The sequence below is a fragment of the Thamnophis elegans genome, chromosome 7 (genome assembly GCF_009769535.1).
Source record: "Thamnophis elegans isolate rThaEle1 chromosome 7, rThaEle1.pri, whole genome shotgun sequence".
NCBI classification, from domain to species: Eukaryota; Metazoa; Chordata; class Lepidosauria; order Squamata; family Colubridae; genus Thamnophis; species Thamnophis elegans.
This window is the reverse complement of record NC_045547.1, coordinates 64,765,947-64,784,589: the sequence shown is the minus strand read 5'-3', so window position 1 is coordinate 64,784,589 and position 18,643 is coordinate 64,765,947. Positions and strand designations below refer to the sequence as shown.

The 18,643-nt window shown below is 42.2% G+C and overlaps 1 protein-coding gene across 1 annotated transcript in view; it reads left to right on the top strand.

The window, feature by feature from the left end:
- The window catches only part of MOV10L1 (Mov10 like RISC complex RNA helicase 1), a 47,272-nt gene extending 40,077 nt beyond the window's left edge, over nt 1-7,195 (top strand). The window contains exons 24-27 of the mRNA XM_032221856.1: nt 1,171-1,278; nt 3,569-3,706; nt 4,932-5,023; nt 7,186-7,195. Coding sequence (XP_032077747.1) covers nt 1,171-1,278; nt 3,569-3,706; nt 4,932-5,023; nt 7,186-7,195 — 348 coding nt within the window. The remainder of the gene's footprint in view (nt 1-1,170; nt 1,279-3,568; nt 3,707-4,931; nt 5,024-7,185) is intronic.
- The last annotated feature ends 11,448 nt before the right edge of the window (nt 7,196-18,643 follow it).

The window sequence follows — 18,643 nt, the reverse complement described above, 5'->3', positions numbered from 1 at the left end:
AAACTTACTGTCAAGCCCCGATCAGCTTGCCATTCCCTGGGGGGAATTAGAGAATATGGCAGCAGAACAGCCGTGCGACAATGAGTTGTCCGGATGGGACAGCGCTGGCTACAGTGAACATGGGAGGGAGGCAATGGTGGCATTCCCGCACAGCTGACGGGTAGCCTTCCGGGACCCAGCTGGCTGGCACTGGAGGCAACAGCGTGCGGGCTGTCAACAGCCTATGGCCCATGGGATAGATGCCAGCAGGCCCTAAGCACCGGATGGTGGACTGCTAACAGAGAACTGGATGCCGATGCCAGATGTTGGTTGTGTGGGTGGGACAAAGAGGCATAGTCCTGCGTATCCTATATAGAGCACTGGGAGTTACCGCCTCCCAGTGCTGACTTTGCAACGGGCTGCTTTGTACTCATTTGTGCCAGGCTCCAGGCTTAAATAAACCTGTATCCAACTGTGTTTGCAAAGCCTGGGGAATTGGACATTTGAGATTTACATTGATTCCTAGAGTAGTTAAAGTTAGTGAATGACCAATGTGGTTCATATTTTACTTTTAGGGGAAAAAATACATTTATCAACAAACAATATAAAAAATGAATTGCCTAGTGTTTTTTTTTTTATTGAGACTAACTAAAAAAATAGTTTTCAAAAGTATATTGAGAAAATTGAGTGTTTTGAGTAGAAGAGTTAATGTTTTAATGTGCAGCCTGGCTTTATGTAGCTCAGTTCTTCTCATTCATATAAGATATGCATAGTCTTCTAAAAAGTGAAAAATACATATCTACAAAAGTCTGCTTCCTCATCCAAGACAATCCTTGATAGTTTGTAGAAAATACGCTATCCAATTTTGGAATAATTCAATAAATATGAAAAAGCAAAAAAAATAGTGGATAATTCCCCCAAGAAAAATAGCCCTTATTTGAAGATCTGCAATTAATGTATTAATTTTAAGTAGATTTAAATTCAGATTGCTTTCAATAAACTTTCTTATTTTCTAATTCAAATTGTAATAAAGTAGTATCAATGAGAAAACTATTCAAAACCTTCAAAAATACAAATCAGAATTGACTTATTGAACTGTTTCAATATCTGAATCATTTTAATCAAATCATGATGTTATTATTTTTTTTTAGTCCAATGCTGTCTGTGAAATAAAATGTATCTTTATTTTAGGTAGAAAAAATCACAATTCTCTTACGCAGTGTGGATCTAGCAGATATTAAGGTTGGCTCAGTAGAGGAATTTCAGGGACAAGAATTCCCAGTGATCGTCATATCAACAGTACGTAGTAAAGTGCTATTTGTGTATGTCGTATTCAGAGACCAATGTCAATCACCAAATTAGCAAGCCGAAGTAGGATAAAGTACATGTGTAAATGACTAGCAAAGCTCAGGACAGGCAACTGATGTCCTCCAGATATTTTGAATTGCTGCTCTCATGATTACTTGAAATTGATCGTCCTATCCTCTGCATAATTCTTCATTTTCAGCGTACATAGCGAATCTGATTGGTGTGCTTAAGATTGCAAGCTGGGTATTAGTACAAAATGTGGTAGTTGGTATATGTTGGTTGTACTATACCAATACATAAAATGTGGTAGTGGGTATATTTATTTATTTATTTAGTTTGTCAAACATGTACAAGATAACAGGTATAAGTGTAAACATAGATATGAACACAGGAAATTGGTACGAATAAGTGGGGACAATAGGACAGGGACAGGATAGGCACACTGGTGCGCTTATGCAGACCCCTTACAAATCTCTTAGGAAAGAGGTGAGGTCGACACTAGACAGTTTAAGGTTGAAGTTATGGGGGTTTGAGGATGTAACAACAGTCGGGTAGAGCATTCAAGGCATTGACCACTCTGTTGCTGAACTCATATTTTCTGCAGTCGAGTTTGGAGCAGTTTACCTTGCGTTTGTATGTATTGTTTGCCCGTGTATTATTGCAGTTGAAGCTGAAGTAGTCATTGACAGGTAGGACTTTGTAGCAGACAATTTTGTGTACTACGCTTAAGTCAGATCTTAATGGGCGTAGTCCTAGGTTCTCCAAGCCCAAAATTTCAAGCCTGGTGGCATAAGGTATTCTATTGTGAGCAGAGGAGTGGAGTATATGTTGGTTGTATTATACCAATACATAAAACCTTGAAGATTGCAGTTATTAGGTACTTTGTATCAAATTTCCTTTGAACCTTTTTAAAAATGGGGAAATACTATTAAAACTTTGACTATTTAGGGTGCAGTTCTTTTACTCATCAAACTGCTAGACCAAGACTTCTGTGGTTGATTTATGGTCTTACTTTTTAACTCACTTGCAGTACATGGTGGAAGAGAATGATTCATTCTGGGCTTGGAAATTTTTCAAAAATATATGTCATCTCTGAGACTGCACAACCACTATTACATCATGGCCATATCCTGCATTTTCCTTCAGGAGTTCAAGGCAGCACAGACAGCATGTTTTGCTCCCTATTTTTCCCTGACAGGTAGTCCTCAACTTACCACCACAATTGAGCCCCAAATTTCTGTTCTTAAGTGAGACCTTTGTTAAGTGAGTTTTGCCCATTATACGATTTTTCTTGCCACAGTGGTTAAATGAATCGCTGCAGTTGATAGGTTAGTTGCCTGGTTGTTAAATGAGCCTGGCCTCCCCATTAACCTTGCTTGTGAGAAGATCGCAAAAGGGAGGATCAGGTGCCCCAGGTGCACTGCACCTGTCATAAATATGAATTCACGCCAAGCATCTGAATTTTGATCACATGATCATGGGGATACTGCAAAGGTCTGTTGGATGAAATGTCCTTCTGGGTTCAGTTCCAAGTGGGGAAAAAGATACTGAATTCAAGAAAGTTACTTGGAAAGAAGGTTTATTGGTGAACAGGATCACATGGCTTGAGATGCTGGAGAAAAAGGCAGAGATGCTGAGAGTGCTTGGGTTTTATGCCCTCTCTGGGCTTTTGAATATGAGCTTGTATTCTGATTGGTTGTCAGACTCCCACGGGGCCATGCAGGGATAGCTTTGTAGGATGTCTGTGTTCCAAGCTTGGTTGACTCTTGCTGGGTGATGATGCAATGAAAGGGCTTTGGGCAATTCCTACTATAGCTCGGCTTGAAGGAGGTAGATCTTTGTTATGTAGGCCCCAGGCCTTTATGGCCCATTAACAAATGTGGGGGGAGGGGCTAAGTTCCTGCCTCCCTTTTACGGGAAATATTCTGCACTTTTAATCTTTCCTAAAATATTTCATTTTTCTAGGAGAGGGATGGATGCTAATTTCCTACAAGTCATAACTGAAAAATGGTCACTTTTTTCAGTTTAGTAATCAATCACTAAATGTTGTAAGTCAAGGACTACCTGTAGCAACATCTTGGTGTTAGAAGGATGGACTGAGAGAGTAACCAGCCAAAATTCACCCAGTGAGTTTCTGTGGCTAAGGACAGAGTTGAACTTGAACTCCCCTAATTCTGGTCCACCATTTTAATCCCTATGCTATATTCAACTTCAGATTATAAAATTGTTTGCAGCACTATGCATTTTTGGAGAAATTAAATGGTTTGGGCTTATGTTCCAGGTTCGGTCAAATGAAACTTCATTCGGTGATGAAAGACCCTTTCTAGGTTTTCTTGCTAATTCAAAGCGCTTTAATGTAGCAATTACCAGACCCAAGGCTTTGCTCATTGTTGTGGGAAATCCTCATGTGCTTTCCAAAGTAAGAATTTCTAATTTATTATCTAATTCATGTTACTTTAATTACACTAATAGAATAATACCATTGAGATATTGGTAGCTGCCTGTCACCAATTTAAAGTTCAGGGGAAAAGTTATGTCTTAGTGATTCATCTCAGCCTTTCTTAGCAATGCATTAAATGCAGAAAAGATATGTGAAATATGGTGAACTCAGTCTTCACTTCATTAAATGAAAATGCAGCAGGGAGCCAAATGAAGTCAATAGATGAACTCTTGTTTACTTGTAGTAACATATGCTACCATAAATTATCTTAACTATCTCCCTTTTGAAGTTGTAAAGTTTTATCTCATCCTGTAAAGATTTATGTTGTGACTAAGTGTTGACATCAACATATGTCATATATGGATTATACGGCATTTAATCAAAAGTAATGCCACTTTTAATAACAAACTGCCCCTCCCTCCGATAGCAACCATACTGTGCATTGTTATAGCTAAATGTGGTGCTATATTAGTGGGATTGTATTACATTTAGTTGTTGCAACAGTAAGATGGGCAGCATATACATTTAATTAATAATATTTTTTGTGTATGTACAACAGATACTAATCGACATATTCAGCTGTCAGTTGCAGCAGCAGTCTTCCATGCCATGATCCTCGTTTGTCTGTTTAGTTCTAATTCACACTAATATAATTTTAGCTAATGTAGTATGTTTTATTTTATTTTGCTTCTTCTAACTTAATTTTTCATAATTAAGAGAACAATAGTGCTATTGAAGTGAACCAATTAATTAATCTCTTCATATTGCCTTTATGGTGTTCAAATGCTAACTCAGAACTTGAAACACTAAAGTTTCTAGTTAGAGCAACCTTTATTAACTAAAGTCTGCTGAACATCTTGGATAGTTGCCAAATCAGGTCTTTCAAAAAAATCAGGAAAAGTGTAATTTTGTCTCAGTGAAATTATAAATGTTCCAAAAGTCTGTAAAAACTTTAACAGGCGTTAGTTACGTGTATTATAAATTATACAAAGTTAGACTATGCTTGCTACAGCTCATCTCCCACATTGCCATCTTAGGTATCCTAGCAACAAAGCGTTATGTGAAAATCAGCTGCATATAATGTCTTAAACATATTCTCATTTAGGCCTGCTAATATTAGGGAATATAAACCAAAGAAATAGCTATGGCTGTTTTATAGTATAGTATCTTGTACAGCTTTTATAATCCTCTTTCCTTTGGTCAGGATCCCTGCTTTGGTGCTCTGTTGGAGTACAGTCTAATAAATGACGCTTACGTTGGTTGTGACTTGCCTCAAGAATTTGAAAATCAGAAAAAGTGAGTGGATTTTCAACATTATTGATGAAGAAATAAGTGGACATGAATGAATCATTAAATAATGTAAGGATTTTATTCTGTGTTCTCTAGAGATCTATATTGGAGGCCATCAGAAAGAGGGAGTGAAGCTTTATTACAGGGCTGTCAAACTCGCGGGCCAGATGCGTCAAACGCCACACTCACGCCCAGTTTAATGAAGGGGAAATCACATGGTGACGATGCGAGTTTGACACCCCTGCTCTATTAGGACACTCCCAAACCTTCTTGCATATGTCAACTGAGATACATAAGATTACAGATTTGTAGTGGTGTCATGCAAGTTTTTATAGGATTTTGTATTTTCTTGGGGTTTCTAGTCCACCTATGCACAATCCATTCAAATTTTTCTAGAGCCTCCATAATTCTTCATAGGGGTACACATGATGCCTGAGAGCCTTGCTTTATGCTGAGCAACTTTAATCTGGTTTGACCACAAGAAACAATAATACATCCATTCTCAGAGTTTCAATTTTCCTAAAATATTTTTCTTCACGTCCTCTTATTTTGTTTTGATATATTTTAGTCTTGTTTAAATACCTTCAGGCCAAGTGTTGATTCCTGGCAACTGCCTGGACTTGTATCTGCAGTTTTCTTGGCAAAATGGGTCATACTTTCTTTCATAGCTTTCTTAGCAAATAACTCACTTTACATGAGATTCAAGGTCAGCTATTTTTAAAAAAATCTTTCTACTTCTAGTTCTTGAGGGTGCTATTTAATGTTATTAGAGGAAGGCAGGATTAACTAAATTTAATAAATTAAAACTAAAACTGCAAGACAGTGTACGGCAGAGATTCTTCAATATAGTATCTTCCTGGCAGAAAGAGTGGAAGACCTGTGTCATCCTCTACCTGCCTTTGCATCACTCCCTTTGGTTCAGATTTCATACAGCTCTCATCTTTCTATCTCACTTAGTTTGTAGAGTCCCTTCACTGATAGTTCCCTGTTTTTTCAGAATATAAGGTACACCTTTTTCCTCCAAAAAAGAGGGTGAAAATCTGGGTACGTCTTATACACTGAATACAGAATTTTTGGTTCCCAAAACACCGCCCCTTTCGCAAAAGTGGACGTGCAGAGGGTTTGGGAGGCCTGCAAAGTGCTCCTGGGGGCTGGGGAGGGCAAAAACAAATGAAAAACGGACCGTATTTTTGCTTATTTTTGCCACCCCAGCCCCCAGGAGCACTTTATGCATGTCCTGTTTTTTCCAAAAAAAAAAATGGGTCCGTTTTTGCAAAAAACTGAGGGATGCAGAGGGTTTGGGAAGCCTGCAGAGTGCAAAAGCTTTCTTTTTTAATTTACCTGTTCAAAATCTTGGTGTGTCGTATACTCTGAAAAATACGGTAATTCTCACTGATGATGTAGCTGTGTGCTTTCCCTGAGGCAGGTCCTCATTGCCATATGAGGAGTACACTTTTGATCTCTCCACATCCTCATATCTAAGGATTTGATTTATTGCAGCATATCAAGAATTACAACTATTAGAATAGTTGGAAAAATCCAGAGTCTTGGAAGGTTTCCACTGATATCGCATTGTCCAAATTCTTTCAGACAATGCTATAGTTATCTAGTAGATCGATACAGATACATAAGATCCCACTTTCACATTGCATATATGGCATTGGTGTGTTCCTTATTTACTCTGGAAGTCTATCTGCTGAAAATGACTGGTTTGATCAGATAAACTACTTGCACCACTCACAAATAGAGGCTTCATTAAATAATTATGATTTTGGTGGACAACCTCATGATCAATCTCTCTGCACTTCAGGACAACTATCAATGCCTAAGCTCTTGTTCTGGCATTAGAATGCATCCTCCATCTGAAGACAATTGTTTCCTTTATTATTTCCTAGCAGTTCCCCTGTTAATTAGAGATCTTTAAACCCCTTATGTACACATTTATAGATTGAGTCTCAAAGTTACGGGAGAACAATTACTTTGGACTGCATAGTACTATCTAGACATTTATGATTATTAAATCAATTTAGGCTAGTAAAACAAATATTTCATATGTTGCCTTTAGTTATAGGTACCATTTCCAGCATACTGGATTAATTATTTTGACTAAAACAATATTTCTCTGATTCTTGTTGCATTATTTCTTGTTTTATTTTGTTAATCTACAGGTGCAGTTAAATAGAAGAAGTGCCACCGGGCCACTTTTCCAAACTACAACTTTATTTCCTTAAAAAAAAAATACAGAGAGATTTGTTTTCTGGATTGTTTAAAAGAATATACTATAAAATAGAGGACTTATTGTGTTATTATTATGGTTTCATTGTTGTTATATTTTCATGCTGTAACAATACATATTATTAAAGCATTCTGTGTGTATCTTTTTTCTTGTAGTTAATAAGGAACAATAAAGTACTAGATCTTATTCTTCATGGCAGCCAGCCTTAGCCTGTTCTGAAATTCTTCAACTTCATATAAGTATTGCTGGCAGATCTATATCTCAACCATAGTTTCCCAGCTGGATAAAAGTGTATGGCCAACTTGGGCTGATCTCAAAAAAAAAAAAATAATGAAGCAGAGTTGGACTGCTTGACTCAATTAGTGTTTGAAGGGAAGAAAAGGAAATACAATTGAATGCGATTTGTCAGCCAGTTATGAATCCATCTGGTGGTGATGCTGTCTAACTAACAATTTTCTATTTTATCGTGTAGTACGGTTGTGATCTATTACCGTATATACTCGAGTATAGGCCGACCCGAATATAAGCCGAGGCACCTAATTTTACCACAAAAAACTGGAAAAGTTATTGACTCGAGTATAAGCCTAGGGTGGGAAATGCAGCAGCTACCGGTAAATTTCAAAAATAAAAATAGATACCAATAATGTTTTTGAATATTTATTTCAAAGAAAAACAGTAAACTAGCGGTGTATTCAATGAAATACTTCACTCACCTCATGATGCTGATGTCCCGCTGTGATGATGATGTCCCGTGCAGCCGCGGGAGCGATGTCCCGCCTCCTATGACACACGGCACAGTGATTCCTATCATTGGATCACTGTACCAGAGGAGGTGGGACATCGCTATGTGGCTGCTTGCCATAACAAGGAGGAGGTGGGACATCGTTGCAGAGCGGCAGGAGGGGGAGGAAGGGGAATCGTAAGACAGCCCTGCATTACATTAGAACATGAGGAGGGGGGATGGTGCGGTGCGCGCTGCGCGGCAAACTGACACAGAGGGAGGGGAAACTCACAGGGGCACTGGGCCATTCACGAGTGTCACCCAGCGGCATGGCCCCGCCCCTTTTTCTCCTCCATTTCGGGCAAATTTTTCACTGACTCGAGTATAAGCCGAGGCGGCTTTTTTCAGCCCAAAAAGTGGGCTGAAAAACTAGGCTTATACTCGAGTATATACAGTAAATGCCTTAGTAAAGTCCAAGTGAATTATATCCACAGCATTTCTCTGGTAACTTTGTCACTTTGTCAAAAAATAAGATTAATCTGGCATGATCTGTTTTTGACAAACCCATGTTGGCATTTGGTTATGACTTGGTTTGCCTCTAGGTCATCAGGAGCCACAAAACCTGGGTGGGTGTGGCCAACTCAACGTAACTCCCACCCAGTCACATGACACTCCCCCAGCCACACCTATCCAGGTTTTGTGGCTCCTGTTTTTTCTGTGGGAAATGGCTCTCCCTCCCCTACCTCTCATTTCTGTTTTTCTCTTTTTCCTCCCCCCTCTTCTTTCTTTCTTTTTCTTTTTTCTTCCTTTCTTTCCCCCTTCTCTCATTTATTTTCGTCTTTCATTCTCTCCCTCCAACTGTCTCATCTCTCTCCCCCTTCTCTCACTTATTTGTTTCTCTTTTCCTTTCTCATTCTCTATCTCTATCATTTCCCATCTCTCTCTTTTTCCCCCTTTTTCTTTTTCCTCTCCCTCTTTCTTTTTCTTCCTTCTCCTCCTTTCTCTCTGTTTCCCTCTCTCCCATTCTGTCCCTCCAGCGCTCTCTCATTTCTCTGTCCCTCTCCCTCTTCTCTCTCTCATTTGTTTCCCTCTCACAAAGGGGACCGCATCCTTTGTGGGCAGCTCAGTGTCTGCTGTGATCCCTTTCATGTCAGCTCAGGAAGGGAGGAGCAGCTGCCACCGCTGAATTCAGGAAGGTAAGAGCTTTGGCTCTTTCTGCACAGCCCAGCCAGCTACTCTGAGCGCGCAGTGGCAGCAGCAGAAGGAGTAATGGCCATTGCTGCCCCGTGATCCTGGCCCAGGAGGGTATCCTGCTTGTGTATGTGCACATGCACGCAAAAGATAGATGAGAGAGAAAAGGGGAGAATTCTCCTTTCTTTCATCTCTTTCCCCCCCCTTGGGTGGTGGGAGGCGACAGCTGCCTTGAGTGCAAATGTGGCGCGAAGGCAGGTATAGGGCTGCTTTGCTCCTGCACTAAGCCTCCAGTCATTGCCTTGTCGTGTCCCCCCAGCCTTTCCCAGCAGGCACAAGCTCCAGCGCAATGGCTGCCTTGAGCACAAATGTGGCATTTCGCTCCTGCACTAAGGCTCCGGCTACCCTCCTCCTTCTCACGACCCCCTGGCTGGCTGTGGCGAGGCCGGAAGGGTGCCATATATAACAAATAAAACTTCTGAAAGCAGATTTTTTTATTGATATCAGTCTCCAGAAAAGGAAAGTCTACAGGCAGTGGTGGGATTCAGCCAGTTCGTATCTATTTGGGAGAATTGGTTGTTAACTTTCTAAGCAGTTTAAAGAACTGGTTTTTGGAAGACATCTTATTTTGGTTTTTTTTCCCACTTTACAGGGCTAATCCTATAAGGAAGGCAGGAAGGAAACATTCTGGTGGTGTTTCTAGCCTAATCTTTATTGCCCTGGTTACAGAAACTGCCTCTCCGGTTAACCTTTGTTACATTGTAACAGCTAAGGCGAAGCGCCCATTGACATGAGTGATGTTGAATTGGCCGCACCTCCATGGTCACATGACCACCGAACCATGCCCACCCAGCTGGTCATTAGGGCAGAGAACCAGTTGTGAAATTACTTGAATCCCACCATTGATTACAGGGTTATGGTATATAATATAATATGCATAAAAGGCTTTAATATTTTATTTTAGGAAACGCTTATTAAATACATTTAGGAGATTCCACCACATATGTAGTATCAGTCCTGTGTAACTTGATGTCTTTTCTCTATAACAGGCTTTTTGCCCTTTTACCATCTATTTCCAAATATGAAAGAAACTCAAGTGAAATAATTTTCCTTAAATGATTTATGTCTCCCCTCTGTGGGCCTGCCTTTGTACATGATGCATTCAGAAAACAGCCATGAAAGACCTCCAGCTGAAGAGACTTAGAATCTAAAAATACATTCAAGATAAACTAACAAAGGGGATTCCCACAGCATCCAACAGATGTCTACAGGAAACCCGCAGTAGGGCACAAATGCAACAGCTCTTTCCATGCCAAGTTCCTTAGCAACTGGTATTCAGAACTGGCAAGGAATATAGAGGCATTATGACCAATAATCATTGCCTTACCTGCAATGATTATTTTTTCTAAGCCCTGGGGTGGATTAGCCATCATCGTATTTTATGCAATGCAGTCAAGCACACACAACTATCCTCTTTTTAAGACAATAATTGTCTTTTTCTAAGATAATTCAAGGTAATTAAGTTTTAAGTGCCTGAAATTAGCAACCGGGAATAGAACACTCAACCATATTATGGGAAGAAGTGAATGGAGCCAATAACTTTGCCTTCCTGGTTCTTCCAGAAACTTACGGAGTAAATAAAGCAACACCAAAATCAAGATTTAAGTTTACCTATGCAAAAGACTTTCCCAACATTCATTGGCTGTAGTTAGTGAAGCTACACCCACTCAGAGGTGGGCTGCTGCCGGTTCGGACCAGCTGGGCCCGCTCACCCGCCCTGGCTCTATCCCATCCTATACAATTGGCGTTTGATGCCACGTGCATGCGTGGAAGGCATGCACATGAGTGAAATGAGCTTGCGCACATGCAGGCTCACATTTTCGTTTCTAGGTGAACCAGTTGTTACATTATGTGACGCCCACCTCTGCACCTACTGCTTCCTAGCTACCCAGAGGAGAAGAACTAGTAGAGTTGTGGCACCTCAGTGTCCTGTCTCAAGTCAGAAAGCTACTGTTTGGCCTTTTGAGACCCTTGGAACTTCATGATGTCTATTGGGGGCAGGCCGTTTCCTCATTCTCTGAAGGAATTGCAGTCATCTGTTTTTTTCATCAATAAGTATAAATTAACAGACAAGGAAGGGAAGTAGGGTTTGGAGGCCAATTTTTGTTTCCCCCATTGGTCACCTCTGGTGTGGACAATTATGGTTTCTTGCAAGAATGGTTTCAAAGATTCGAAGAGTGGCAATGAAATGTCCTGGGTGGAACCTATATATGAAGATTCAGCACTACAAGTTCCAGACTCCAAATTACATTCTGAATTATTCATGAACCGTTCATGCAAAGTGGTGCAGATTTTGTTCTTGGGTAAGTCTATGTTACCTAAGCAATTCTTCCCCCTTAACAGCCATACATGCATCATTCCGTGACTCAGGAGATAATGTCTGTTTACCATCACTTTAAAACGGTGCAGATGTTCTACTATGGTTTTACTGGAAATGTGTTTATTACATTTATCAAGAAATTTAGATTTTACAGGGGAGGAGGGGAATCTGACCTCACCAGTAATTTAACTTAATGTTGCTAGAAATGTTGCAAAACCATAGGTTCAACAGAGAAATTAGAATTGTAGAATTCTAATCTCTTATGCAAAATATTATAAATAGTAGATGTCACTGCATTTTCCATACAGATTTTCCTGTTAGCATAAACAAAGGAAGGGTAAAAGTTTGAATCCAGGGGAGTTTCCCAAATCCTTTGTCCCGACCTGAATATTTAGGAAAGATCCTCAACTCCGTTTTTGAAATGAAAGGTTTACTAAAGTCAAGCGGTTATTAGCAAAGCTGGATCTGAATATTCCCTCACAAAGCCTGTGTTTTTTCCTCTCCCACTTCTACTCTTGACCACTCCAATCCCTCATGTCCCACCCCTACTCCTGCCACATTTTATGGCAGGATGCCAGAAAAGCGAAGTATGCTGAAGATGGAAGCCCTGATATTTAGCCAATATGACCTGTTTCTTCTGAATCAGCTGTTTCCTCTGAGGAAGAGTCAGGGGCTCATCGAGCTGTGGACCTCATCACTAGGGGTGGGATTCAGCCAGTTCATACTGGTTCGGGCAAACTGGTTCGCTCTGACGAACCGGTTTGCCCGCATACCTGTCCCTGCCCTTTACTTACCTATATCATCTCAGCTGATTTGCGCAGCGAAGAGGATTGCTGAACCTCATCTGTGTTACTCCCCATAAATAACGTGGAAGATAAGTTTTTTTAAAACTTTGTGCGCACGCAATCACCGAACCGGTTGTTAAATCAGCAGGATCCCACCACTGCTCATGACCAACAGCTGCAGGCCTAGGTTGCTCTTACAGTCCTGCTTCCAGGGCTCTTGACAAGATGATCTTCTGAAGCAATGACTTCCATCGACACTGATGCTGCTACAAACTCAGGAATGAGCACTTTCCTGGTAGAGAATTTGGCTGTGTTTGAATGAACTTTTCTATTTTGCTCTTAGTCTCTTGTAGAACCTCATCAAGTTGTAGAACTTCCTACAAGTATGAAGAATCTAATCTAGTGTATGTCCACTATAAAAGATATATAATGCAAAATATGATAGATACAGAACTTTGGTGTATCATTATTTTGCAATACAACACCAAATGGCACAATATAGTATTCTATAATTAAAAATATCTACTCTAGTCATAATACAGAACAAAAGCAAATATCTAAAACTAAAACCATCTCCAAAAATGCCTGAGATGATGGACCAAGTGAGAATCCTACACTGAAATTGTGACTTACAGCTTTTCAGAACGATTAAAAATTGCAATTTGAAGAATAAGTGGATCTGATTGCGTAAAATTTAAAGAATTGTGTTCAACTCTATAATGTCTTGATATGTATGAACACCTAGCCACGTGATGGTGAACCTATGGCACGCATGCCGGAAGCTGCACGCAGAGCCATCTCTTCGGGCACGCCAGGCATCGCCATTGCTTTCCTGAGTTACGGCACACGTGCCAGCTGGTCTTCACACACATAGGAGCGCTAGAAACGGGAAGCACAGTCGCCTGGGGAGCATGTGTGAACCAGAAAGATGATGATCTGGTTTCCAGTGCATGCATGCGCACTGGCCACTTGGTCTTCCAGTTTCTGATCTGCATGTGTGCATGAAGACCAGCTGGCCAGGGCTCATGTACGTGCCAGAAACCGGAGGATCATCATCTCTGTGCGTACATGTGTGCTGGGCGGCTGCAAATGCTCAGTGCCAAAAAGGTTCGCCAACACTGACTTAGCCTATCTCGGTTAATTTCCAAAAAATGAAGCAAGTTTTACAAGGGAAATCCCAAGTTTGCAGCTATTATATGGAAAAAGCGTTTCAGTACACATTTGTCACAAAGAAAACAAGATAGATAAGTCCACACAGTAGAGTTAAATGAATTGTGTTTTTATCAGTATAAGAGGTTCATCACACATGAATGTTTTGAACCCAAATGATTGCACAAAAGTTTATTCTGAAGCAGACAAAATTACAATGGCATGATATGTGATACAACTGTAGTACCATAAAAAAAATTGCTTTCTGTCATCTAATTTGTAATGAGTGAGTTTGACAAAATAGTTCGAGTTGCTGCATGACTTTTAGCTGAAAGAACTATAAATTAAAATGTTTTCTTTAACTGGTGTTTTATATCCAGGCATGAGAATTTTGGCCCATTCAACTCAATAATATGACATCAACAGTTTATTTCTGGTCCTGCCACATAATTTCTATGGGGTTTAAATATCTCAGCTGCTCAAAATCCGTATAGCTGTCCTTCATCCATTTTCTCACTGACCTGCTTGAATGTCCCAGATTTTGTTTTAAGACAGCTTCAAACTGAAGGTGGGTGTAGGCCCAGAGCTGTAGAAGTGACTTGCTAAACCTCCTGAAGTGATAGCCATCAATGCATTTTTAACTGAAATATTCAGAAATTTATTTTGAGTGGGTCATAACCGGTGGTGGGATTCAATTTTTTTTTACTGCCGGTTCTGTGGGTGTGGCTTGGTGGGCGTCGCAGGGGAAGGATACTGTAAAATCTCCATTCCCTCCCCACTCCAGGGAAAGGTTACTGCAAAATCCCCATTTCCTCCCGATCAGCTGGGACTCGGGAGGCAGAGACTAGATGGGGGTGGGGCCAGACAGAGGTGGTATTTACCAGTTCTCCAAATTACTCAAAATTTCCACTACCGGTTCTCCAGAACTGCCCAGAACCTGCTGAAGACCACTTCTGGCCATAACATGCCTCTTAATTGTTTGTGGTGCAAACAGAGATGTCCACAGGAAGCAGATCAATAAAGTCAAGAAGGTAGCCAAAATCAGGCCAGCAAAGACCCAACTTAACAATATATGTACGGGTAGTCCTCACCCTACAACATTCATTCAGCAACTGTTCAAATTTACAGTGATAATGAATAAAGGGACACCTTTGACCCATGCCCAAAGTTACAGCTATTGCAGTGTCCCCCACCGTCTTGTGATCAAAATTCAGGTGCTTGCAGCCCATCCGCACTTACCATCTCACAGTGCTGCAATTCCTTCCACTGGCCTATCCCCCATCTGTCCTTTTGGTCCCTACTATCTGTGCTCCACACCCCGGCTGTGTTTTGACTCCCACTGTGGAGGCATGTCGCTAGTGGGCTACATGGAGCTAGATTTGCTTTGTGAAAAAGTGACAAAAACAGCTTAAAAGAGCTGGTGTGTGCCAAGACACCACTTTGTGCCAGGCGCTTGAGCTGCATGGGCCTGGATTTGCATTGGAAAAAGGAGGGGAACCCCACAAAGCAGTCCCCCCTGAGCTGAAGTAGAGCAAACAGTTTATTATCAATAATAATATCCCATTCTTTATTTTGCACCTGGGCAGAGCTGGGGCTGGCTTTGCATTGGGGAGGGAGTTGCTTTCACCTTTTCCCCAGTGTTGGTATTCTGACGGTTCTTACCAGTTCGGGTAAACTGGTAGCAGTGCCTGCTGGAGGCTCTGCCCACCTGTCCCAATGTAACACACAGCCTTCACAGGTGCAGAAGGCAGTGCACATGCGTAGAAGGTGGCATGTGCAAGCACGCTCACATTTGCAAACTGGTAGTGAAGGTAAGTGAATCCCACCCCTGCTTTCCCCCACCACCACCACTTTTTTTTTTTTTTTTTGCAATGCAAAGCCAGTGCCACATGGCTCTGGAACACTGCAAAGAATGGCTTTGGCATACTCTGGCAACTTTAAGCTGCTTTGTGCTTTTTCTTCCCTTTTTCAAGATGCAAAGCCAGTCCCTCACAGCCCAGAAGCCAGACCAGGCACATCTCAGCAGCAGGAGAAGCAAAAAGACAGCAGTGATGGCCAGCTGGGATGGTGGAGCACAAGACAGCAGGGGGTTCGGAGTACTGGGTGGCAAAAGGGGCCAGGACTGGGCTGAGCTGCTTCCCAGGGCACAGCAAGCAGTCCCAGAGGTGCATGGTTTTGGTGATGCTTGCTGCTCCACAAGGTAGGAAACAGGGTGGCCAAAATGGCAGAGTTGAGGGGTTAGAGGGGGGGGGGAATTGGAGGCAGTTCCTTACCTTACTGAGGTTGGGATGGGAGGGACCAAGCCTAGAATGGGTTGGGTTGGGTACTCTTCTAACCACCATTATTAACTTAATAATGGTAAGCGAGTTTCTGGGAATGCAGAATAATGCAGTCATGGGATATCCATATCTCTTAAGAGATTGACATTCCAGTCCTAACTGTGGTCATAAATTGAGGCCTATCTTATGTTTTTTTAAGGCACATACAGCAATCCCAGACAACCCCTCGGTACAAACTTCATTATAGTGAGAGTGCCAGGTTTGTAAGGTTTTATAAGGCATAGTTGGCTCAAATCAATCTTGTTTTGAAGATGTATTCATAAAAACTGGTTCTAGTTACTCCTTTACTTCAGAGCTGAGTTGGCACAGTGGTTAGAGTGCAGCACTGCAGGCTACTTCAGCTGACTGCTGGCTGCAGTTTGGCAGTTCAAATCTCACCAGGCTCAAGGTTGACTCGGCCTTCTGTCCTGCCGAGGTGGGTAAAATGAGGAGCCAGATTGTTGGGGGAAATATGTTGACTCTGTCAACTGCTTAGAGAGGGCTGTAAAAGCACTATCAAATGGTATATTAGTGCTAGTGCTAGTTGACTGAACTGGATGGGAAGATTAGTTTTTCATAGTTTATATGTTACATGACTTTATGAATAAATACCACGCATCATTGTTTTTTGCTTCCCTTTTTTATGTAGATCTCCTAGGACCCATACATAATATGCAGCAGCAAAGTTATGCAAAATCTCAGATATAACTTGAAAAGAATGAATTATTTATTCCTAAACTCTTTTGTTTTAGACCAGACATGTTCAGCCCGCAGCCCACAAGATCATAAATTTTTAACATTATGTCATTTTATATTATAAAACTATCTTCCATATTTTATATGTGGCCCAAGACAATTCCCATTCACTCAATGCGGTCCAGGCAAGCCAAAATGTTAAGACATTCTTGTTTTAGAGCAAAGCTTATAAGGAACTACTTAAGCTATTGCAAATAAGATGCTAATAGACAATATAAGCATTGATTTAGTCCCCTAAGCTGCTGCTTGATTTAACCATAGTGGCTGGATTCACACTAACCCATATCCAATTAGACACAAGGACTGTTTTTCCACCAATGCCATCACTCTGCTTAACAACTAATTTCCACAACACTGTCAATAATTTACTAAGACTGTATTACTATTATTCTTCTCTTCCTTCCTAGCATCTATCTCTCCCCACTTACGACTATAACCATCAATTTATATTGTTTTTATTTGTTTCCTAGTACGATTTGATAGCTTATTAGGAACCTTGGCTATCACTAAGTATTGTAACTTATGATTCTTGATGAATGTATTCTATTTTTCTTTATGTACACTGTGAGCATATGCACCAAAGACAAATTCCTTGTGTGTCCAATCACACTTGGGCAATAAAGAATTCAATTCAGTTCTATTCTATTCTATTCTATTCTAACTGTCCTGGGTTAATGGATGAGCAAATCCATTTTAGAGATAATAAAGAGTTTAAAACCATTTTTGGTTGTATTGTAACCTAATCCTGCCCATTCCTTTAAATCTTCAGCGCTGGCCCGTCTGCCTGTGGTTCTTGGATTCTGCCTACATTTCAGGCAACCTTTGCCAGAGAGGAATATCCAGCAATGCTTTGTAACCAGGAATTTAAATTTATTCCAAGAAGCACTAAAATGAGGCTTCGAGCCGCTGATTTAGCGCATGCGCCTGAACGCCATCGAACGCTGAAATTAATTTCTAGGTGAATCTGCAGAGGAACTGAAGTGGCGAGCTACTCATGAGGGTCTCGGGGCGGGGGGGGGAGGACCGGGCAACCTGAGGGAGGGGAAGAAGAAAAACCAAGTCGCCAGCTGTGTTTGCTAGAGCAATGTTTCTCCGCTGCTGGTCTCTGCATTTTCCTCCCTCCCGCACCCCCGCCTTCCACACACACCCAGCTTCCAAAATCTGGGGAGTTGCGGGGAGGGAAGGGAGGTCGTGGGAATGGCAATGAACGCTTTTGAGGAAAGCGCTTGGCCACCCCCGTTAGCCGCAGCCCCAGACGGAGGAGCGGAGCCCGAGCTTTCAACGCCGTCCCCGCCAGTCGCAGCGGGGTGCGCCGAGTGACTAGGCAGCTCGCGCTGCGATGCCGGCAACCCCTGCCGCCCCCTCCCGGTTCTGCCGCCCGGCCCGGTGCAAAGCCGCCAGCTCCGCCTCCCGCGGCTGCCCAGGCGATGCGAATTCCAGATGTGGACGCGGAGACCTTAAAGGACCTCTCGCCGCCTCTGGGCATCCTTCCGCCACGAAGCGCCGCTGCGGCAACGAGCGTCTCTCGCCTTCCTTGGCTCCGCGCGCTGCTGCCTCTGAGGGGGGAATTCCGGGTCTGCGCCTACATTACTTGAGCCCCAAAAGAAACCGTCCGTCCGTCCTTACAGGGTTGTTGTTGTGGTGTTTGGTTTGTCCGTTTATTTGTTTAGTCTGAGGAGGGAAGAGGCGACTCCCACCCTGGGTGGTGGTGGGACAGGCTCCCTTTTGGACCAAGGGGAGATTCCTCAGGCCGGCGTCTTTCTCCTCCTGCCGCAGCAGCATCGGGACATTTCATGCCTACTTTGGCTTTCGCGCACCAGCCTGCCGCTCCCTCCGTGGACTGGGAGAGCCTTCCTGCCCCCCCGCCCAAACTTCGCAAGGTAACTAAGGACGACTCCAATTCCGCAGTGAGCCTCCCCCCCCCCTCATTTCTTACCGCTCGCGCCCCGTTGCTCTTTTGACGACCCAGCCAAACACCTGCATGGGTTTTGCTTGGGATCCTCGCTTGAAATCCCTCAGTCGCGAGGGCGGCGTTTCTGCCCTATCAGTTCATCTGCTCGCCTTGGTGGCGCCGGGCGGACCCTTGCGTG